This window comes from Seriola dumerili, unplaced genomic scaffold (assembly GCF_002260705.1).
Source record: "Seriola dumerili isolate Sdu_G_001 unplaced genomic scaffold, Sdu_1.0 BDQW01000258.1, whole genome shotgun sequence".
NCBI classification, from domain to species: Eukaryota; Metazoa; Chordata; class Actinopteri; order Carangiformes; family Carangidae; genus Seriola; species Seriola dumerili.
The window spans coordinates 2007221-2029823 of NW_019174513.1; the positions used below are offsets into that span (position 1 = coordinate 2007221).

A 22603-nucleotide genomic window follows, 5' to 3' on the forward strand; every position below is an offset into this window, starting at 1 on the left:
AGCATACAACCTGAGATTGTATGTGTACGTTAGTGGGCAAAGTGGAAAAAAGTAATGTGTAATGAGGATGTATTGTTGTATTTAACTTCAGCCACGCTGCCAATATACATTCCACCCTGACGCTTTAAACATTTAATCACATTTGTAAGGACTTCTTACCACATATAGATTCAACTCTTAAGTCTTGTCTCTTTTTTTTTGACCTCACATGATCTTTTCATCTTTTTTTTGTTTCCTGTCGCTACATTCTTTTGGCTTGTGTTCTTCCCCATAACTCACTCCTTCTTGCCTCTTGCTCTAGTCTGTTCTCCATTTTACTGTGCTATGAAACACCAGATTCTCATGGTTGATTTCATATCAATGCCTTTCTTTCTGTCACGTAATGAACAAAAGCAGCTGCTGCTTAGATGTATGAAAACAACCCCCCCCCCCCCCCCTCCGTTTTCTGAGGGTGATCAATAAGCCTGATTGACATGAATTAACAACAGGTCACCCACAACGAAATCAGTCACCGCCTCAGCTCCATTAAGGACTTATAACTGCGACACATTAACCAGCCCTAAGCACTGATTTGTTGGCAGCAGAATCCAGTTGTTCTCGTCAGGCCAGTTGCAGAGGGCAGGGGTGCAGGTGAAAGCAAGAGAGGGAGGGACCCATCTAGGTGAAGGGAAAGAGGAGGAGAAAGCTAACAGAAACCAAAGATGACTGTGTGAAACGAAATGGATTCAACCAAGCCCAGGTAAATTCTACCATTTTATCTATTATTAAATATATCTGGCAGTTGAAGTATGGTACTTAAGGAACCTTTTGTTTAGTGTAAGTTGCAGTAAGTCACCTTCATGTTAAAGCCTCTGTGTGGATATATGGATTGTTTTGTGGGATTTGATTTGTTGATTTACTAACGCCGTAAAGCTACCATGATGCCTTGTTTTGTTGTCCTTTTATTAAGCTTTACATGAGCCGAAGTCTTACAAATCAAATATAATTGTATTTCAGACACCTTTAGTGTGTTACTGTGGGACACAGACAGTGATTGTAAACAGGTATGACAGCGTGATGAAAGCACTTGCGTCAAGCCTTTGATCTTTGACAACATAGTATGAGCACATTAGTGCAGCGTTCCTAACTACAGTGTGTTTGCTCATGTGAGCGTCTTTGCTTTTAGAATAACTTCTAAAACAGAATAAATGACAAATACGATTATGAATACCAGACCAGTCAGAAATCCTACGCTGCACTTGTGTAACATTAGTCCTGCTGAGTGGCATTTCTCTAATGACTGCGAAACTAAATTGTGAAATATTTCACTAAGAAACACAGTAGGTTCCTGAAAATAGAGACACATTCTGTTGTAACCTAAATATATAAGTTGTGATGTTAGGTTTGTGGGAACTACTGTCAGATGAGTCCTGGAGTGACATTACAGGCTGCCTGACTGTGTAACTGGAGCTGGAGCCGTGAAACTATCGGTGTCCTGTTAAATCAGCTTCACCGTCTATATGATACAACAGTTGTGGCTTCAGCTTCTTAATTTACTGTTTACTATTAGTGCATCCAATTATTTGAAATAGAAAACAACTTTGTCAAGACTAGCTTTTTAAAAAAAATTATATTTTACTTCTTGTTTTATTTCTGCTGCGTAAATTCTGTGTGTTTGTTACCATCCTGCTTGACCTGGTGCTACACAGTGTACGTCTATAGAAAACTGTAAGGGGATGTTTAGTAATTCCTTGTTTGGACACCTGTATTTTCAATATGAGGAACTGATTACCCACAAAACTCAAAGAGGGCCAGAACTAGCATCAGCTTAAACTCAAGTTGAAACAGTTTTTAAAGAGGGGTCAGTCTTATTTTATTTTGTGATTGTTTGCATTTTGTACTGTTTTGTATAATTATTATTTGTACCTATAAAAATACACATTGATTAACAATGAAAAGGAAGGAAAACGATTATGGTTGAACTGTTCAGAAGCAGTATGAAACCTGTGACATGCAGACTTGGCTTTATTTTGAAGGGTCAGAAGCCAAAAAGGTTTGGAACCAACAATTGAAACACAGCCATCCACATTTGTTGTTTACCAAGGATTTATAAAGCTTTAGCTGCTGAAAAGGAAGTGTGAGTAAACCCTTATCATAACAAAGCACACAATTTCCCTCCATCTGTCTTCCACTCTCTGTGCCTTTCTTGCAAAGCCTTAAACTATTCACCTCTGTGCCCTCACACACCTTATTTTGGCAATGAGTAACCATGTTTGTTTATCCTCAGCCTTTCCTCAAAAGCACTGCATTTAACCAGTGGTGGTGGAAATGAATCACCGATGGAGGAAGGATCAGTGCTGCGGCGAGACAGTATGGACGGGGAGAGGCAGAGGGACGGTGACAGCAGAGAGACGGATGTTGCTGATGGGACGACAGCAGCCGCAGAGATAAACCATCACCACAAGGGGTCAGCAGACAAACACAAGTTCAATACACTGGGCTATCAGGCAAGTGACGTGACAGAAACTTAACCAAGTACATTTAATCAGGTACGGTTATGATGTACTTCACGTTAGTAATTCCATTTTATGCTGCTTTATACTTCTACTCATATATTTTACTTCTATAAAGATCTTCCTTTCAGGCCATTTAAGTCCATTATTGAGTCTTTAAAGTTTTATTTCCTTATGAGAAATGAAAAAAAAATCTGCCATTGTTCTAGGAATATGTCAACCTGTTTTCAACCCAAATCAACTTTTTTCAAATGTTCAACAATTTAACAAGAAAAACTGGTTGAAATATTCTCACTCCAATACAAAATCAGATTTTTAGGACCTAATTATTGACGGAAATGTCGTTATACCTAACACTTCATAAATTGATTAAAGTTTTATTTGCCTTGACCAGCTACAATAAAAAATGCTGCTGGGCCATATAAAAGTACTTTTATTTTTGTTACTTTAGGTGCATTTTGTTGAAAATACTTGTTGGACCTTTATATTAATGTATTACCTTTATATTGATGTATTACCTCTTTTACCATAGTAAAGGGTCTAAACACTTTTCCTACCCCTGAACATTACTCATCTCATAGTGTCAAAGTGTTAAAAGTATTAAATTCAGAGGAAATGCCACTTCTAGATATTAGATACTGGTTTTGACATCTGTAAAACAAAAACATGGATAAATAAGCACTGTCTTGATTCATATATTGCTCAGTTTCTTATCTTAACTTATCTCATGAATGTTGGTTGATATAATCTTTAAAATATGTGTGATCTTCTAATGAAATGCTCTACTTGAAAATGCACGAATGTTTGACTTTCCAGAGGCGGACCAAGCAGAAAGTTGTGACTGACTTTGCAACACTGAGTAAAGGAACATCTGCAGCAGCCAAACCCAGAGCGGCCCTGAGACAGGTCCTGTTCAGCCAGGGAGTGTCTGACAAGAACCCTGCTTCTGAGGTATTATGTTGTCTCCCGCTCATCACACTACATGCTGACATGTGTAGAAACAGATACAGACTTGCTCTAAACCGTGTCCGCCCACTCAAACAACTAAAACAACCACTGCAATGTTTGTTCTACTTCGCTGACATAGCCTACACTGCGATGTAACGACCGACCACAAGTTTTCAAACAACTGTTGAAGATCACTTCTAAGTAGTTACTGATTCATTATTACATCAAATTTTCCCCCCTTTTTTTTTCTACCCGACTTCTCTATCTTTCAATCCGTCTCTTTCTAACTCCTCAGGAGCGAGGTCAGCTGGATGTGTTAAAGCACACTCTGCAGACCTTTCGTGTGCCAGTCAGTCTGAAGTGGAGATGGAAGGAGGAAAGTGAGGGAACAACACTCGAGAAGAACTGGACGGATATAGTGGAATCTCATTCAGTACGGGCCTTTTCTTTGCGTGAACAAATTCCCTGAAAAGACCAAAACCCACATTTAACAGCAAATTTATTTTACAAACAATTATTTCCCTTGTAGCTAAAGCCTGGTAGAGCTTATTCCTTTGTGTCATAGACCTCCATTGTAACCTCCATTTTAAAAAAGACGTGATTGAGCCACACCACTGTACTGGGAGATGTGTTAACTTATTAACATGAACATGGGATTTGTAGTTTATTTTGAGTCAAAAACCACATACACCATCCTGCTGCTGTAAATACTCACTAAAGAGAACCAAGGTTTATTTTCTTGACCTGTTTTTGGAGATTTATGTCTTTAGGGATTGGAAATTAAAGCAACAGACAAACACAGAAAATCTGAAAGTACTGAGAGGTTAAATAACATTTTTTTCATGGAATTTGTTGACAATATAGACTATCGCACACATCCTTTAAATGCATCTCCTTCTGTTAATGTACCATTCCCACTCAGCATGTCGATTTTACTTATTCTTGAGGCATCTCTAAAAGTTTTCCTCCTCTTTCCCTGCTCTTCTTCTCTTGTCACTTTCATGGTCAGACCATGTCTAAGATGCAGAAACACCAGCAGGAGGCGCTGTGGGAGTTTGTCCACACTGAACTCACCTACATCAACAAGCTAATTATCATCAAAGATGTAAGATGTCACTCTCTACCTGCTGTCACAGCCAGATTTATTTTCATGTATGTCAGAGCTGAGGGGAGATTTTCCACAGGATGTTTATCGAAGCTGTGTTTACCTCTTACAGTTGGTTATTGCAGCTCTCGTCATCCTACACCAGCATGGATTTCTCCTGGAGGTCAGTGTGCAGAGCATGTAGCCCCATCTACACTGGAAACACACAAACCTACTGCGCAACAAACCTAATCTCCACAGGCCTATTTTCCACTGTTCTGCATACCACTGACACACACTGACTGACACGACGAGAACATCCGCTCAAGCTGATACAGAATACAACGGACAAGTGCAAATGGAAAATGCAGCACAGCACATTTCCACTGAGAAGGTGGAAAATATCAAAACGCAGGGGAGTTTAACACTATGATTTTTGTTTTTGTTTTGACTCTCTCCTGCGCCAGGTGACTCCTGAGCTGCTTTTCTCCAACCTCCCCTCCATCCTCAGTGCACACCAGCTGTTCTGGCAGGAGGTGACTTATCCCATGTTACAGGAAGTCCGGAGGACAGGAAAGCCCTTTGACCCCGTCAGGTTAGAGGCTGGTTGCCTGCAGGTAAGAGCTCACTGTCTGCAACAAACACATTCATAAGTGTGTTTCTGCCCGTCAGCAAAGGAAACCAACTAAGTATCCACACCCTCTTACCGTAACCGTTTCTTAAAAAAAAAAAAAAAGCCCTAAGCACTACTCATACATTACTCTGCACATTGAGCTCAACAGTAAATTACCAGCTACAACCTTAAAATGAAGCTTACATGTTGATGTATCAGTAATAATAATCCAGTAACATAATAATAATAATAATATTGCGGCATAATGAGTGCTTTACTTTTGATATATTAAGTACATTTTGCTTATGAGATGTCTTTTATTCAATACTACTACAGTGATTGAGTTTTGCACTTTCATAAAGTTAGCCAACATTCGACAATATGCACAGACTGAGTACTCCTCATGACAATAAACTGATCTTCATGTGTAAAATTTCGAGTGCAGGCGTTCTCTTCAGATCGTCATTAATCATCCTTTTCTTTTTGTCCTCAGTTCCACGAGCGTTTCCCCTCGTATAAGCATTACTGCTGGGAGGAGGAAAACAATCTTGAGTTCACACGCTGGCAGATGGAGAGCAACCCACATTTCTCAACTTATGTTCAGGTACAGCGAAACAGCATCCATATGCACAACATGCAACACAAATGCACAATCATTTGAGGATGAAAGTTCCCAAACATGCACTGAAATAAGCACCCACACCAACCCAATTATTGCCTGAATGGAATTCAATGTAATGACTAACTGTTCTGTTATTAATGGTGGCTCTATGTGGTTTGTGATGTTTTCATAACCTTGTGGGCGGTCTGTCATTGCCACTTCCTGATGGCCAACCACTTGTCACACCAACGCCTTCTCCAAATGATTCAGCCTCTGTAGTGGTCTGAAGGATTTCTAGTTCATTAAACTGAGTGCAGGACATTTATGGGAAAAGTGAGCACAAGACAAGCAGCGCTGTCCTGCAACACTTCATATGCTAAGCCTGCAAAACCTGATGGGATGAACCTTTTACTGCATAAAATAATGAGCACTTATGCTACAAACATAGCACCCTTCAATATTAACAACACTATCTTGTGTATAGAGACAGGTACCACTATGTATGTGTGTGTATTCAGCATTTGCTTTTTCACTTATGTCATACCCTCACATTTTTCAACCTGAGTGGGAGGTGATATGTTTTGGTTTAACAGTTAAAAACACATTTTACCAGGAAATAGCACTCATGGGCGTTAAAGGGTCGCCAAATCGTACAAAACAAAAACATCTTGTGATAGTTTTGGTTTATGAGGTTTTATTCGTCAAGGCTTTGAGATATCAGACAGAGTCTTCTGCCACCCCTCAAAATTAAGAGTTAAGTTAATTTAATTTTCCAGTGCTTCAAGAAGCAGAAACAAAATATATTTTTGAGATGTAAAACCAAAAACTATCTGAATGAATAGATACTATTTAGGTTACTGTAGGATGTTTGGCACTACTAAATTATAGATGTTTTCAATTGTATTTTATAAACAATTTCAAGACCGTGTAATAAAAAATACTTTTCATCTGAAAAGGAGCAAGTTGAGACTGTGCTCTTGTGTTTTTGTGTTGTTCAGTGGGTGGAGACTCACCCTCAGTGTGAGCGGATGCGGCTTGGGGACATGCAGGCCAAACCCCATCAGAGGATCACAAAGTACCCCCTGCTGCTTAAGGCTGTGCTCAAAACCACCCAGGACCCTCATGTACAGCACATACTCAGAGGCATGGTGAGGATCTGACACCATTAAATCATTAAATCTGTTTGTCCCCTACAGAACAGCAAAACTCCCACTGACACACACTAAACCATCCTTCTGCTCTCCAGTTGTCAAGCGTAAACAGTTTCTTGGAGAGTATCAATGACTACCTGAAGCTGAAGGATGAGGAGCTCGCTCTCTCCATCTCTGCTCAGAGGGTGGAGGGATATGAGGTGGAGGGAATAAATGAAGAAATTGACAAGGTAAAATGTTCTATTCTAGAAAACACCTTTGTAGACTGAGATTTGGTGTGTGTGGGTGTGTGAGTGTGGTTGTGTGTGTGTGTGCGTGTGTGCGTGAGTGCGTGTGTGTGTGTGTGTGTGTGTGTGTGTGTGTGTGTGTGTGTGCGTGCGTGCGTGTGTGTGTGTGTGTGTGTGCATGCGTGTGTGTGTGTGTGTGTGTCTGCGCGCGTGTGTGTGTGTGTGTCTGTGTGTATTCTGAACTCCAAATCACAGAAACTAATATTCTCCACTACATCAATGAAACTTGTATCTGTCATAAAGACACCTTCAACAGATGATTGACATTCTGCCATGTCACAGTGAGAAAAGGATCCGGTCGGCTCATGGTCACACCGTCTGGGACTCTAGAATAGAACAGAGCCATGTTAATAATGAAACCTGCTTTTGCTATTATGGCAAGTCAAAATGTCTGCTGTGGAAAAGGCCTACAAAGAGGCACATAGTGTATAAAATATATAATGTAAAATGTAATGTACTGTATAAAATGTACTTCAATAATAGCATTACTCACACTACCTGGGTACTGTAGCTTTTTGCCTCGAAAAAGCAAGCAGTGAAAGCATATTAATCAACTTATGTCAGTGTCTGTGAACAATTCATTGTATTCTATGAAATCTTAGATGTCAGAATTCAGCTGTCAGGCTATGATGACAATACTGAACAATAGAGATTTCGGCCAAAATTAACTGTTACCCGCTCAAATATGAGTTACTACTGATGATTACTAATGATTGCTTTCCTTGACAGCATGTCCGAGAAATCTGCCAGTTTGACCTAACATGCCCCATCAGAGGAGTGGGACCTGGATTCGTACGTAAGCTGCTGCTGGAGGAGAACTTGAAGATTCGGGACAGAAAAGATGGCAAAGTGAGCAGAGCCTGTGCTCTCAGATACCGTACATTTTAATTTATCTCTTCAGAACATCCTTTTCCATTACTTTTTTTTGTGTTTCCTCATGCATGGCGTGATGCAGCTGGAGGTGGTGGCTCTACTTTTCTCAGATGTGCTTCTAATGACTAAAGGCCAGAAGAAAGGAGAGCGGCTAAAAGTGGTTCGACCTCCTCTGGCCCTGGACAAAACTTCCTGCATAGCACTGAAAGATGGCTGTGAGTAACAATTTCTTATAGACCCTGAGCCAAGACAGTTGGGTTCTGCATAGATATATTATAGATCCCATTACCAATCCTCTTCTTCTGTCAGGTTCATTTGTTCTCGTGGAGGTAGGTGAACTTCAGAGTGCCATGAATGTCTACATATTTGCAGCCAGCACCTCAGAGAGCTGTTCCACATGGGTCTCCACCATCCACCAGGCGAAGGTACAACAGATATTTCTGACCAAAACTTTAGAAAAGATTGTAGTCTCATTTAGCTTTTAGCCACACTAGCATTGAAGCTTTACAGATGGCCAGTTGGTCAGCTACTTTATTTGAGAATGAAATGTCTGCAACAGTTGGATGGATTGCCATTTAATTTTGTACAGACCTTCATGGTCACCAGAAGGTAAATCCTGCTGACTTTGGTGGTCCCCTGACTTGTCTTTTGATGGCAATAAAGGGTCATAATTATTCAGTTAAAAGTTTTCACTTCTACTACATAGTTTGGTACAAAATTTGGTTAATTCTTGGTTCTCAGGGAATCCAAATGACTTTTCCTCCAGCACTACCATGGGGTTGACATTTTTGGTTCAGCGTGTTTCCATATACTTGGATGACTGTACTGTACTGTTTAGTGCTAATTAGCAAGCTTAAGCATACTAATATGCTAAACTAAACAGGTTAACATGGTAAACATTATACTGATTTAATATCTGCATGTTAACATTGTCATTGTCGGCATGTTAGCATGCTGATGTTAGCATTTGGGTCAAAGGACTGCTGTGTCTAAGTACAGCCTCACAGAGCTGCTAGCATAGCTGTAGATTCTTAGTCTTGTTATATGGAATAGTAATACAAGTAAGACATTCATTGTTGGATGCTTTATCTTTTTATTTCTATGTGACATTTTCAGGAAACACTGACGAAGCTGAGAAAGACAGAGAGCAGCAGAAAACAGGAAAACTGGAAAATCCAGCTGGAGGCCAAATCTATTGAAGAAGCCAAGATGGGAGATATGGAGATGGAAGAACAACCTCTTACACAATCAGGAGAGGAAAATTTTGTAGATCATCTTACTGAAGAACTTATTATCGCTCAGTCAATGAATGGGATGTTGGCATCTAAAGAAGCAGAGGGACATTATCAACCAGCAGATAATGTGGCCATTAACAACACAGGGTTACTTTTTTCGCAGCCCCAGCCCAGCAACAGTAATCGTAAATCGGTGCATAAGAGCTTTGCTGGTTGGCAACAAGCAATCAAAGGATATGAATGGATAGAAATGGGAGTGAGAAGAGATGAAGATGGGAACCACACAGAGGAAGTTGAGAAAATAGTTGAGTCTCAGATGACAAAGGAGCGAAAGGTGACCTTTAACCACAAGGCCCAATCTGCCCCTAATCTGGATCTTTTCATTCATAGTACTGCTGCAGATCCATTAAGATACAATACAACTGGACCATACAGTCTTTTACTAGGTGGATTACCAGATGTTGACTACCCAACCAACAAAGATAGCACTGTACAACTTCCCTACCAACCATCAATGTCCAGGGAGTTTCAAAGACTACCAGGAGAAGGAGGAATATCAATAAGGAGAGATTGCCAGTCTGTGAACCACAACATCAAGAGAAATTCCAGCTACAGTCAGTCTGGAGACACGGAGACATCTCCAGAGATTTGGGGGTTCTCAAAAGATTTGACGTCACCAGGGTTACGGAGGAGGAGGCCAGTCAGCATCCATCAGGGTTCCTCTACTCAGACGTCCAAGCAGTTCTTCCAGGGCTCAGGAGAGACTTTGACTGCTTCAAACAACTCTTCCACCAACTCTGACTCAGACTACAGCCTAAACATTAAGAGAAACTCTCTTCCTTCTGGCCAAAGCTCAGATTCACACCGGGTGCTCAAGCTGGGCTCCCTGAAACCGAACCAAGGCATGTTTTGGTGCATGAATGATAGAGTCTCTCCAGATCCCCAAACATTGTCTGAACCTGAGTTGCCTGATCCGAACTGCCATAGAAAAAGGCCCTCAGTGAAAACCCAAAGGAGTGCTTCCATTCCTAACATCATAATTGAAGGGGAGCATGGACTTCATCTGCAACGCAGTAGCCTGTACACTTTACCCCAAGAACAATATACACCATTTCCCATCTCAGGGTATTATCCTAACAGACACCCCTCACCTCTGGAGGGCCTTCTGGAAAGAGCCAAAGTGAGAGTGAGGGAGCATGGATCAAAAAGAGAGCAAAACCTGAAAAGGCACAATTTGAGGTCAAGATATCCTCCTCCTTCCCCCTCGTTTTCCACCACACCTTCACCATTGCCCAGTGATGGAGACAGAGACACAGACTGGGAGGAGGAGGTGAAACTGATGAGACACAGAGCCCTAACAGTGAGTAAAGGATGGAAAGAGCAGCTGGTAGACGGAGATGAAGATGATAACAGGAGCAGGTTAGTAGTAGTAGTATGATTAACTGTGTGTGTATGTATGAATTTGTTGGATGGAGAGACAGATACATTTATTAATCCCCAGGTGGAAAAGGTGTGTTGACCATGCACTGTAAAAAAACAAAAAGAACGAAAGAATGAAAAGTAAAAAGAGATGCAACTGTACACAACAGATGACACATAAATGACACACACCCACTACATTACTAACACAATCACACCAACTACCACATTTCCAAGAAGGCATTAGTCTAGTTCAGGAGCCAATCGAGCAACCAATTAAAAAGTGAACCTTACATGGTGATGATCAACATTTAATTTTCTAAATATCATTGTTATCATCAAAACCGATATATCGCACCAACATTAATATCAAAAATACACCCAGTATCAGAAAGAACATGTAGATATCACATGTCATTCATGAAATTGAGGTGACTGAAGAGAGGCAGATTATTTTATTTTCCCAGTACAAGTATGACTTCGGCAGTCTCAATCTTTGCGCCTCAGAACAGGGACAGACCTGGATTATCCAGGCTTAAGTAGAGCAAGAAAAGCCCCGAAAGCAACTATTTTGCATGCATGTGTAACATCGCATTTTCCAGTGGCTCCACTTTTAGAAGCATGCAGGGCTGAGATACAACTTTTAGTATTATTATATAAGTCTGGTTCCCTCATACATTTAGATACTTGAACGCACAATGTGCAAAATGGACAATAGTGACAAATAATATTTGAAAATGTTCTTTGACTAGTACCACTAACAATAATAATAATAATAATAATAATAATAATAATAATAATAATTCACAAGCATGCATTACATTACATTACATACATTCCATAGTGTATTAAAAATTTGGATGCTATACATTGTCCTTGGTACAGATCAGGGTTTTCATAAATTTTGGCTCACCTGGTACAGTGCGTACCATGAAGGCTAATCTTACTGCAGCAGCCTGGGTTTGAGTTCAGCCTCTGGCCCTTTGCTGCATGTCATCCCCTCTCTCTCCCCAACTTCCCTGTCTCTCACTGTGGCTATAATAAAGGCAAAAATGCTTTAAAATAATAAAATTTTGCATAAACATTTTGCCTCTTTTTCTTTAAATAATAGGCAGATGCACATTCTCTTAATACTTTGCTCTGTGTTGGTTGAATTTATCTGCATTCCCCTTATTTTGGAAATGTACTTTTAAGCTGTCAGATCTCTACTACTGAAATGAGTTTTCAGTGCATTGTTCTATGAGAATGGAAACTTTAAATTGCCCTAATGTGTTTGTCATGTTTCTAACCACAACACTTTTTATGTCTTAATTAATACACTGAATGCATTTTCTACCTCACAAAGTCCATACAATCAAAGATGAAATTAAAATGTATTATCCATCTTGAGGCAGAGTACCAGATGTGTAAGGACGTGTAGTCTTGGACAGTTACAGTATTTAGCAGTGGAGAGACTACGGGCACAGTAAAGAGTTTCAAGAGTAATCAGTTTTGACCTCTCTCTCTTTCTTCAGTGTTGTCTTCACAGAAGGTGTAAATGTGGACTGGCCAGGCTGGTGCTTTGATGATGATGAAGTCCTGAACCATTTACACCCTGGAAATGAAGGGCTTCTGGACAGCATCAGTCGATCCTTGGCCTTATCGGATGTTCATGAATTTTCAGAGCAAGAAGACGGGGAGTGTAGTCAGGTGTAGATCTGAAGCTGCACTACACAATGAAGTGATACAAAACTAGACTGCCAATCAGCCATCTGAGATCACAGACAGTTGTATTAAATTCAACAAAATTCAGTCTATGAATGTGAATTTCAGAGGGACAAAGGACAGGACGCACATCCTCACTCGGAATTTATGATCACTGTAAGATTCTGTAATTAAATAAAATAATGTAAATATGTTTTTAGAATATCACATAAATACACGGTCAATGTTTTGTGTAATATAATGAATTTTTTTTTTTATAAATTACTGTATATTTAATTTATATCTGTTACGATTTTCCTCTCTCATTGGAGAACCTCAGATTGTATATAATGTAATAAATTAAACCAGATTTATTTCTGTTAAATGCACTTTATTTTTTAAAACATTTTGTTCCCAATATGTACCATACATGCAAAAAAATCCTCATATAAAACAATCAAAAGCATTTACAGCTAAAACAACAGGGTAATATACAACATTCAATTTAGATTTTTATTAAAACAATGACGAGTGCTGCTACAACGTCTGCTCTGAAAGTATTTACAAAATCTGTGCAAACAAAAGTAACATATACATATTGCGGGCATGAAGAAGTTTGATTTCACTTTAAAAATATTTCCTGTGATGCTTCTGCTTTAACGTATCTTTACATTTTCACTCGGCTTCTTTCTCTCTCCTCCCGCTCATTGGAGATGGTATGAACAATTGTCTCCAGCGCAGGGTATTGAAAGATCCTTCTCCTCTGTGAAGAGGGAAAAAAAACAGTAGCAAAATTATTAAAATAAGCAGCACAAAGTAGAATCCAAGATCATATATATGAATGCCCTCACACACATACATGGATTTTAATTCAGTTCAATTCAGTCTTGTATGTATTTTTTTACTCCTTGTTTTCTGTATAAAATTCAAAATTATGTTAATGAGATAAGATGATTTATTCCCAGCAGAACTCATGCAAATCATTTCCTGGAAGCAAGTGATAGACAATAATCTCCCTTATTTCAAAATTTTGCGTCTCAAAAATTTGGAAACTGAAATTGTCCCACAGAAAAAAAAAATTGAATGAACCACAGAAATTTACCCTTCGGTGGTTCTTGTACATCTGAGCCAGAATCAGCAGGAGAACAAGGAGGAGAAGACTGAGCCCAACCACAGCACCGGTGTTCTGTGAGAAACTTGAGGATTTTTGTCCCCTCAGACCACCTGTAAAGAAAAACACCAGGAAAAGTCAGGTAAAGGCACAACGTGACATTTTTTGTGGAAATCAATGTAGTACAATATTAGAATATTTATCTTATTATTATACGGCATAAACAGAACCAAATCAGGAGGAGAGAACTTACTCATCAGTTGAGCGTGGTATGTCACGTTTCCCAAAATGCCATCTTTGCTGGAGAATCGACATACCCATTCGCCCCAGTTCTCCTCTGACACCTGGCTGATACTCAGAGTCTTCCCCTTCTGGATGGACCCAACTGACTGGGTGCCATTGATATCATAGGTCACATGAACCCACTCATAGTCAGTGACCTCGCTCATGTCTGACAGTTGGCAGGTCAGCGTTACGGAGTCTTTTTTCTTTGACAAGACGCTGCTGTCAACTGAGAGAAAAATAAGACAATAGAATTTATTGTAGCTGGCAAAAAAACAAATACAGAGTGGATTTTTACAGAGGCGTAAACTGAATCCACAGAAGCTTACTTTTGGCAACCACGAGCTGGATATCTCGAGTCAGCTTTTGTCCTTGTACGGTCGCAGAGCATCTGTACTTGCCCTTGTCCTTAAATTCAACTTCTTTCACACTGACAGACATATCAGAGGGGAGTTTAGGGGACTGTTTGGATGGAGAAAAAGAGGGACGGAGGTGGCCTGGAACAGGTTTTAACAGAGACCCAGGTTGCAGTTTTTCCCAGGTTGGAATAGAGGGGTCTAAATCAGGGGAGAAGACACAGGGGAGAGTGACTGCAGACCCCACAGCTGCATACACCTTGGTGTTGTCATTGGATGGCTGGATGATTCCTTCAAGGGAAATAAAGAAAATATGCATTAAGAACATCTTTCATGAAAGTTATTTTGAACAGCTCAATTTTTTTTTTTTTTTTTTTTTTTTTTTTACAATATTTGAGTTCTGTAGGCATTTTCTCTTGAGCATCTCACCTCTCACAGACAGAGCTGCTGAAGCTCGCCCCGCTTTGCCCTTGTAGCTCACCACACAGGTCCAGTTTCCCGTCAGTCCCTCCGTTACCTTTCCACTCACAACGCTTTTAGAAGTGTCTCTGTTTAAGGTGATTCCAGTCTGTGGAATAAATGGGCTGTTGTTCAGCATCCACTGCACGGATGCTTCATTAAGCCAAGGAGTCACACCACAAGTGATTGAAACATAACTCCTTGATATGAGAACCGGTGGAGAGAAGGACACTGTGAAGGACAAAGACAAGGACAAGACCAGAGATGAATGTTTGTGATGAATGTATATACTTAATAATACAAGCTAAAAAAGTTAAACATCTTCACTGTCTGGAGGAATTACAATTTTTTTTTCTGGCATGCTTAATCAGTGCTTTTTCAATATCTTATCTAATGGTTGAAAGGATTTAGCCATTTCATTGGGTCGTTGCAGTGCATGTAAAGACATTCAAAACATCCAGTTTTTCAAGGTATGATATTGTGCACAAGTTTATTACCTGTAATGACTCTTAGCATGACAATGTTTTTGACAATCTGGTCTTCAAATTCAATGCTGCAGGAGTAAAGCCCTCCATCATCCTCCCTGACATTCTTGATTTGCAGGCTGTAGTCTCTTCTTTCAAACTGAGAGTGGGGGCAGTCCACACGTTTGATCCCCTTCTCTAACCAGCTAGAACCCCTGTACTGCAGACCGTTCTTCTGCTTTCTCCAGACAGTGCTGTGGTAGGAGGTGTCACAACAGTCCATTGTCATCAGCATATAGATGCAAGTTTTTGTTTTGAATAGAGGGATTTGATAATAGACAGGGAAAACAACTTCTGTCTTACCCTTTGTTGACTTTACTCCAGACGATGGCAGGCTCAGTAGAGGATGTGCATGTACATTTACATGGCAGTACAGCCTGAGAGCCTGCTTCAGCAAACACCTCTGTTACCTCACATCGAACTCCTGAGGAAGAAACATAAAAAAAAAGTTTCAGAAAGTTTGCAAAAAATATATGAATTTAATATACTTTAAATTGCAAATTAGTGTTAAAAAAAATTCATAAAATTACCTGTCATGAGAAAGGTAAGCATCCCAAGGATGAAACACTCCATCAACATCATTTTGCTGTTCAAATTAATCCAAAAACTTTCCTGTAATCTCTTTCACACTCTTGAATGTGCTTGACTTTCTCTGTGTTTGACGTGTTCTCTGATGTGTTTTTCTTAGTTGGGCTGAAGAGGTATATATGAGCTCGTGGGTGTTGATGGGGGCGGAGAGTCTGGTAGTTCCTCTCCTGTGATCATGTGACTTCAGCTACAAGCCAGGCTTTGATGTGGTCAGACTTTGTCAACCTGGAAACTATAAGACAGAGATGCAAACAGGGGGACCCACTTCCTCCCACGGATTCTCTCTACTTCACCCTGTTTCCTCCTTCACATCAAATGGACTGTGTAACAATTTGCAACATGTGCAACCTTTGCAAACCGAAGCATACACAACATACACAAGTCAACAGGCGTTGTACAGGACTATGAATGGTAGCATATGTATGACTTGTTTGAAGTTTGTTGTACCGCAACAGTAAAGCTCTTTTTTTTAGAAATGCCTTTGCCAAATAAACAGTGAGCTACATTATAATGATTCTCCACACACTGCAGTGAATGTTACTTGTTTACAAATGTCTTCTGTTTCATTCACGGAAGTGCTAGCCGTTACCTTGAAACCGAGATGGTAAAACTGCAACTCTAAAAACCATTCTTCCGTCACTGCCAGTCATTTGCGTTTACAATCGCTAGTTAACTCACAGGTCTCAGCATCATCATCAACATCATCAGCATCACCAGTATGAGAACAAGGCCATTTAGTAGCATGGTAGCTTGTTCTAATGGATATTCATGAAAGTGAATCATTCCCTCCATTCTCGCTTCTCTCTTTTCCTTGTCGTCAATTCCTACAGCCACTATAGTAGAAACAGGCCTACACATTTGTTTAACACCTCATTTTAATTTCAGTATTTTTCGTCAAGCAAAGTGATTAATTGAAAATACTCTACCATAGGTGAAAGCTAAAAGAACAATGTTTTTTGACTGTACTTTATTAGACTGATCAGAGGTTTAAAATAAAAGATAACATACTGCGCACTTGTCTTACACCTGGTGCTGGCTCTGTCTATGTGGTTTCAAGATTTATGTTTATGATGCTCATACTTTTAATAACACGTTAGCCTACTTTTAGTTCCCCTTTCAACAGATGGTTTATAACACACTTTACAGGTAGTTGCAAGGAAATGTAAGTGTTTATTAATGTATCAACAACTATAACTCTTTCTGTGGACACCCATAGGCAGAGGTAATTGTAATCATATAAAATGTCATCAGGGAGAAGTGATAATTGACAGTACAGTACATTGATATATATGTCCCTGTATTTTATGTCTATGTGTATATGGATTTACTTTATGGTCTGAATATTCATCTGTGCAATACCAGTATCTATCCATCTATCTATCTTTCTATCTATCTATCTATCTATCTATCTATCTATCTATCTATCTATCTATCTATCCACTCATCTATCTAGCTAAATAAATATTTATGTGTCCAGCTGTTTATCTGTCTATGTGTCTAGCTATCTATCCTGAAAAGGTCTACATAGACAAATAGAAAGTAACACAGATGGATAGATACACCTGAGAGTGTATGGGTGAAACTGACAATACTGTACATTAATAAACATTTAAGAAGTTCCTCTATATGTGTCCCTGTATATCTGTGTGTATATGGATTTACTTCAAGGTCTGAATATTACTCTATACAATACCAGGTATCTATCTATCTATCTATCTATCTATCTATCTATCTATCTATCTATCTATCTATCTATCTATCTATCTATCTATCTATCAAACTATCTATCTATCTATCTATCTATCTATCTATCTATCTATCTATCTATCTATCTATCTATCTATCTATCTAACTATCTAGCTATCTATCTATCTAGCATCTATCTAGCTATCTATCTGTCAAACTATCTATCTATCTATCTATCTATCTATCTATCTATCTATCTATCTATCTATCTATCTATCTATCTATCTATCTATCTATCTATCTATCTATCTAACTATCTAGCTATCAATCCTGAAAAGGTCTACATAGACAAATAGAAAGTAATACAGATGGATAGATACACCTGAGAGAGGGTGTGTGGGTGAAACCTCAGAGCTGTTTTTCTTCAGCTCGTGGAGACATTTTCCTTAGTAGAAGCTGTGTGACTGCTGGGTGAGTGATAGTGTAAGTAAAATCTTTTCATGTTCTCCACCCTTCCATTCACACATCCTCCTCACATCAAAACACTGTCAGCCTTCAAATTCAAATTGGTGTCATATTTGTTTCAGGCTGTGGCTTCAGCTCGGTGTTTTCACAAAAAAGAAAAACAAAACAAAATCTGTTCAAACTGTGCCTGTGGCTCTCAGTGTTGGGGGTATGAGTGCGTCACTTACTGTTAAGTGGTCCTTCCTACAGCTGATGTTTAGTCACTACCACTGTATCTGAATATGTGCTGAAGGGACTGTGGAAGAAAATGCCCCTCACATGGAAACAATTGAGCTCTGAGCTTGAAGAATGCAGATGTTATGTTAATAGGGGTGATCTTGGAAAATAGTCAGAACACATTTCTTCTCTAGAAATTCAGCAAGTGAGTAGTTTGTTCCTGTGCCACTATCAATAATGCAATCAGTTTTTTAATTTCATCATTAACAAACTTCAATAAGCAATAAAACACTTTGTGAATTATTAGAAACACTGCTGTGGTTGATTGTCAATAACTGATATGATTATATGACTGCCTGTATGTGTAGGTGATGATATATAATGTTCCACTGAGTTTTACTGGAAGCAGAGCACAGATTTAAAAAAAAAAAAAAAAGCCGCCCTGCTGTGAAAATTTTATAATTTGTTATGTCAGCATTTTGTTCAGCATAGACGTTGACACATGAGAACATGACTGTGTGAATCTGAGATGCAATAATTAAGCACATAAATGCTGCTTTCCGGAATATGTATTGGGTTTATGAGAAATACTGCATCATATTTTTTTGCATCACTTTAGCAGAAGGCTGGATTCTGAAAAATCCTTTTGTGTTTTGTTTTTTTTAATCTACTGCATATATCCAATGATATTTACTTGACTTGATTTGCACTACCTTTTTTCTTTTTTAACCTATACACAGGGTTTTGCAGATGTAAAAGAAAGTCAAAAGTTCAAATTAATGGCTCAGACACATGCTGCACACTTAGAGACAGACACTAACCTTTGTCTGCAAAGGCTATTGCTGCATGTTATATGAAAGTGGAACGGAATCTAATGTTTAAAAATGTGTCGTCTGGTTTAAATTTCCACATTCTCACTGACGTCTTTGCAAGAATGAAATAAAGACAAAGATCACATTGTACTTGTTTCTTTGAAAATGACAAAATATTCCATCTAGCTTTAACAGTAAGACTGAAAGTATCGGTCTGTGTGTGTGTGCGTGTGTACATGTGTTTCTGTGTATGTGAGAGAGAGAGAGAGAGAGAGAGAGAGAGGGAGAGAGCTAGATAGCGATAGATAGAGAGAGGGAGAGAAGTAGAGAGAGAGAGAGAGAGAGAGAGAGAGAGAGAGAGAGAGAGAAACAGAGGCATAATGCAGATCTCTCTGATTAAAATAATAAAACTCTCAGTAGAACTAGGTTAGATTTTTCTCATTGTTGAATGTATTTTAAAAGCTGAAATTGAATCTACAAGACCTAATTCAAGTAATGATTACAGCATCCTTTAAATACACAGTTACAGTTAGGGAGTTTTGTATTTTATTTTATAAGCTTGTCATATTTTTGAGGTAAAATGTTCATCTGAAAAATAACTAGCAACTATAGGCTTAGTTAAATGTAGATGTAGTGGAGTAGAAGTAGATGTAGTCTGTGGTGGTGGTGAAGTGTTATGCATTGCACGGAGAGGTGTTTGTGTTATTCAGCCTACCCTCAGTGATGTAAATGGTAATGTAATGTAAAAGAGTCGAATAGAATAGAGCAGAATAGAAACAGCTCTCTGTATGAGCACCCCAAACTGCATCCTCCAAAATGACTTGAATCAACACCCCTCTGAAACGATTTCAATAAAAAACTGAAAATTAAAACCTTCATGGTTTTAATGTTATTGTTTATAATTTTACCTTCAGGGTTTATTGCAACAGCACTGTATTAGACTGCTTTACAATACAATACAATACCAGCTGAATGTATTTGATTTAATTGTGTTGTTGTGACACCGCTACCTCCATCTACTGGGTGAAAAATGCAATGTACAAAAACCGTCAGACGATTGTTTTTCGCTGCCCTAACGACAATACGGCACCGGTGCAATGCATTGTGGGATACAAAGTAAGATGGATGCGGCCGTTGGCAGCATGTCGAAGCCGTAATAACATTAATTTTAAAGTGTTACATCTCTGCATCAGGCTTCAGTTTATGCTCTGTCGTTACAATTACAAAGGGACCCAACTGGCGTAAAGTTGCAGATTCGCGTTGAAACAGGTAATGTTCATTATACTGACTTTGATAGCGTTTGCTAGCTAAAGCTAAAGCTAAGGGTCAATGAGAAGTTAAAGAGTATACCGACCAGTTAACGCGTTAAAATATCGTTAATAAGCGTCGAATAGTATGGTCAGTTTACCTGATTTACTGTTTACTTTTATCTGTTCACATCTTATCGTAGAAACCATGTCTGTACTGGGAGGTTTGCTGAGAGTTGGAGCGTCCTTGTGTCAGTCTGCTGGGACCCTGCTGAACACAGCCAGGACCATTTCTACTGGTGAGCGCTTTTACTGGTTCTCTTCTATATTTTTTAGGTTTTTACTTTAGAGGGAAAATCACTCCTTAATTGGACTGCAAAGTATTACATCTGTGACAATAGGCCCCAATGTCATATGTCAAAATGGCTGAACACCACAGATTTAAGATTTATCAATATATTGTGTATAATCGGCTAAATCATGTAAAATCTTACACAATCCCAATGTTAAAATCATTATCTGAAGTAACTATTGGCTAAAATTGGCAAATAAATGTAGTGACCTAAAATGTTCAATATTTCTCTCTGAAATGCAAGGAAGTCAAAGTACAAAGAAGCATAAGGAAATACTCAAGCAAAGTATAAATACCTCAAAAGCACAGTACTCCAGTAAATTGAAATTTTCAATGAAAGTTGAGTAAAATACATTCTAACACTGATTTTGTTCATTTTTAGAGGACTATGTGTGGCCTCTACTGGATTAAGATAAAATCATACAGCCAGATTTAGGGGTTATAAATCACCCCAGCCTAATGAGCCATACAACAGCACAAGAAACAGACCACATAGGGATCCAAAGCTAGTACGACTTGGCTATAAGTCTAAATTTTACAAATCTACATGCAGGTATAAACAGCTAGGAGAGCAAAGAACAAGAAGGAAAGTAAATTAGAAAGTTAGATACATCACCTTAGGTAAGTGTGCTAAATGTGCTTTACGTGGTTTGATGTTGTTAGTTAGGCCTTCAAATGACATTTTTTTCATTATTGATTAATATGTTTTAGTTTATCTTTTCCAAAGTGATTAATTATTGAAAATGCCCATTACAAATACCCAAACCCCAAGTTGATGTTTTTGTTTTGTTTTTTGTTTGTCTCAACAGTCTAAGCCACAAATATTTTCCATTTACAATGATACAGAACAAAGAAAAGCAGCAAATCCTTACATTTGAGAAGCGGGAACCAGTAGATATTTGTAATTTCTGCTTAAACAATGTACCCTATAAAAAAAATGTAGTATTATGTGCAAAATACTATATGCAATACTGATTTCAAACATTGTGTTGTCTTCAGGTACATGCTGCCAGATCAGGATGCATGCCATCCCTCAGCTGAAGAAGGTAGATAGGTGGACTGAGAAGAGGAGCATGTTTGGAGTTTATGATAACATAGGCATATTAGGTAAGTGCCATGAACCAGTTAAGGCTTATTAGATACTGTTTGTGTGTCTTGTTGAATGAAGACAGTTTCTGGTTGGCTGTTTACAACCCAATATAAAACTGTTAGGATGTACCCTGCAACTATGAATTCAAATATGTTTTTCACATGATTATGTAACGGCTTTAATGTAGGAAGAACCAAAGACAGAAAACCAAAGTCCCGTGTTAGGTCATGTTTTGAGATACTGGACTTCATTTTTTTCTTTTTCTTTTTTCTTTTTTTTTCTTTTTTCTTTTTTTTCTTTTTTTTTTTTTGTCTGCAGGAGAATTTAATGCTCATCCCAAAGACCTCATAATGGCCCCCTGCTGGTTGAAGGGTTTCAAAGGTAATGAACTGCAGCGTCTCATTCGAAAGAAGAGGATGGTGGGAGACAGAATGATGACTCTGGACAGACACAACTTGGAAAAGAGAATCAAATTCCTCTACAGACGCTTCAACCGCACTGGCAAACATCGTTAATATCAAACAAACCACCAGCACATACATCAAACCAGCCAATAAGGACTGTTGGAGTCTAGTGGTGTGATTTCATGCTGTCACTGTGCTGTATATTGCAATTTTTCTAAGTTATGTGCATATAAAGAGAACTGATTTGAATAGCATACTCCCTGCCCTTGCATTTATTGATAGGCCTATGGCCCTATTAACAATCAATTTTCATGACAAAGACAAAATACATGATATACAAGCCTGAAAATACATTATAAAAATGGACTGGAAAAGAAGCCATTGTATTATCCAGCCAATGTTAACTCCCTTAGGATCCATTAAAAATTATTAAATTGTGATTTTTGTACTCAATATTAGAATTAATGCTTAAGTTTGGTCTTAAATCAGTGAATATCAAGTGTTTATTAATATTTTCCTGTACAAGGCCATATACTTTGAAAAGGTGTGGACACCCAGATACAGTGTATGTGATTAATGAACATGCTCCAGAAACATGGCACTAATATGCCAACAGCCTCTGGCC

The 22603-nt window shown here is 38.7% G+C and overlaps 3 protein-coding genes across 4 annotated transcripts; 2 read left to right on the forward strand and 1 right to left on the reverse strand.

Moving 5' to 3' along the window:
• The first annotated feature begins 8 nt into the window (after positions 1 to 8).
• Positions 9 to 12624, forward strand: LOC111230035 (pleckstrin homology domain-containing family G member 6-like). 2 transcript variants are annotated; one of them, XM_022756571.1, is made up of 15 exons: positions 9 to 739; positions 2267 to 2486; positions 3309 to 3443; positions 3736 to 3873; positions 4450 to 4545; positions 4658 to 4708; positions 4992 to 5141; positions 5631 to 5741; positions 6737 to 6886; positions 6985 to 7119; positions 7906 to 8025; positions 8132 to 8264; positions 8359 to 8474; positions 9166 to 10703; positions 12218 to 12624. In XM_022756571.1, the coding sequence occupies exons 1-15, from the start codon at positions 720 to 722 to the stop codon at positions 12396 to 12398; spliced, it is 3294 nt and encodes a 1097-aa protein (XP_022612292.1). In that variant the 5' UTR covers positions 9 to 719; the 3' UTR covers positions 12399 to 12624. The 2 variants fall into 2 exon arrangements, with proteins under 2 accessions (XP_022612292.1, XP_022612293.1); XM_022756572.1 differs by lacking the exons at positions 8359 to 8474; positions 9166 to 10703; positions 12218 to 12624 and having other exon boundaries at positions 8160 to 8193.
• A 180-nt stretch (positions 12625 to 12804) lies between these two features.
• lag3 (lymphocyte activating 3) lies at positions 12805 to 15773 on the reverse strand. The gene is made up of 8 exons (XM_022756633.1): positions 15649 to 15773; positions 15422 to 15542; positions 15092 to 15312; positions 14565 to 14825; positions 14109 to 14426; positions 13751 to 14008; positions 13489 to 13610; positions 12805 to 13149 (listed from the first exon to the last, which is right to left on the reverse strand). Exons 1-8 carry the CDS (start codon positions 15698 to 15700, stop codon positions 13054 to 13056), a joined length of 1449 nt encoding a protein of 482 aa, XP_022612354.1. The 5' UTR covers positions 15701 to 15773; the 3' UTR covers positions 12805 to 13053.
• Positions 15774 to 19976: 4203 nt separating this feature from the next.
• Positions 19977 to 22232, forward strand: mrpl51 (mitochondrial ribosomal protein L51). Its single transcript, XM_022756690.1, has 4 exons — positions 19977 to 20154; positions 20336 to 20431; positions 21484 to 21591; positions 21893 to 22232. Exons 2-4 carry the CDS (start codon positions 20341 to 20343, stop codon positions 22087 to 22089), a joined length of 396 nt encoding a protein of 131 aa, XP_022612411.1. The 5' UTR covers positions 19977 to 20154; positions 20336 to 20340; the 3' UTR covers positions 22090 to 22232.
• Positions 22233 to 22603: the final 371 nt, after the last annotated feature.

Excerpts from the sequence above, each read along its gene's own strand:
- mrpl51 (XM_022756690.1), top strand. The coding sequence starts at position 20,341 with ATGTCTGTACTGGGAGGTTTGCTGAGAGTTGGAGCGTCCTTGTGTCAG. Across the intron at positions 20,432-21,483 it reads AGCCAGGACCATTTCTACTG|GTACATGCTGCCAGATCAGG; the intron begins GTGAGCGCTTTT and ends TGTTGTCTTCAG. Across the intron at positions 21,592-21,892 it reads TGATAACATAGGCATATTAG|GAGAATTTAATGCTCATCCC; the intron begins GTAAGTGCCATG and ends TTTTGTCTGCAG.
- lag3 (XM_022756633.1), bottom strand. The coding sequence starts at position 15,700 with ATGATGTTGATGGAGTGTTTCATCCTTGGGATGCTTACCTTTCTCATG. Across the intron at positions 14,826-15,091 it reads CATGCTAAGAGTCATTACAG|TGTCCTTCTCTCCACCGGTT; the intron begins GTAATAAACTTG and ends TGTCCTTCACAG. Across the intron at positions 13,611-13,750 it reads ATACCACGCTCAACTGATGA|GTGGTCTGAGGGGACAAAAA; the intron begins GTAAGTTCTCTC and ends TTTTCTTTACAG.
- LOC111230035 (XM_022756571.1), top strand. The coding sequence starts at position 720 with ATGGATTCAACCAAGCCCAG. Across the intron at positions 5,142-5,630 it reads TAGAGGCTGGTTGCCTGCAG|TTCCACGAGCGTTTCCCCTC; the intron begins GTAAGAGCTCAC and ends TTTTGTCCTCAG. Across the intron at positions 8,265-8,358 it reads CATAGCACTGAAAGATGGCT|GTTCATTTGTTCTCGTGGAG; the intron begins GTGAGTAACAAT and ends TTCTTCTGTCAG.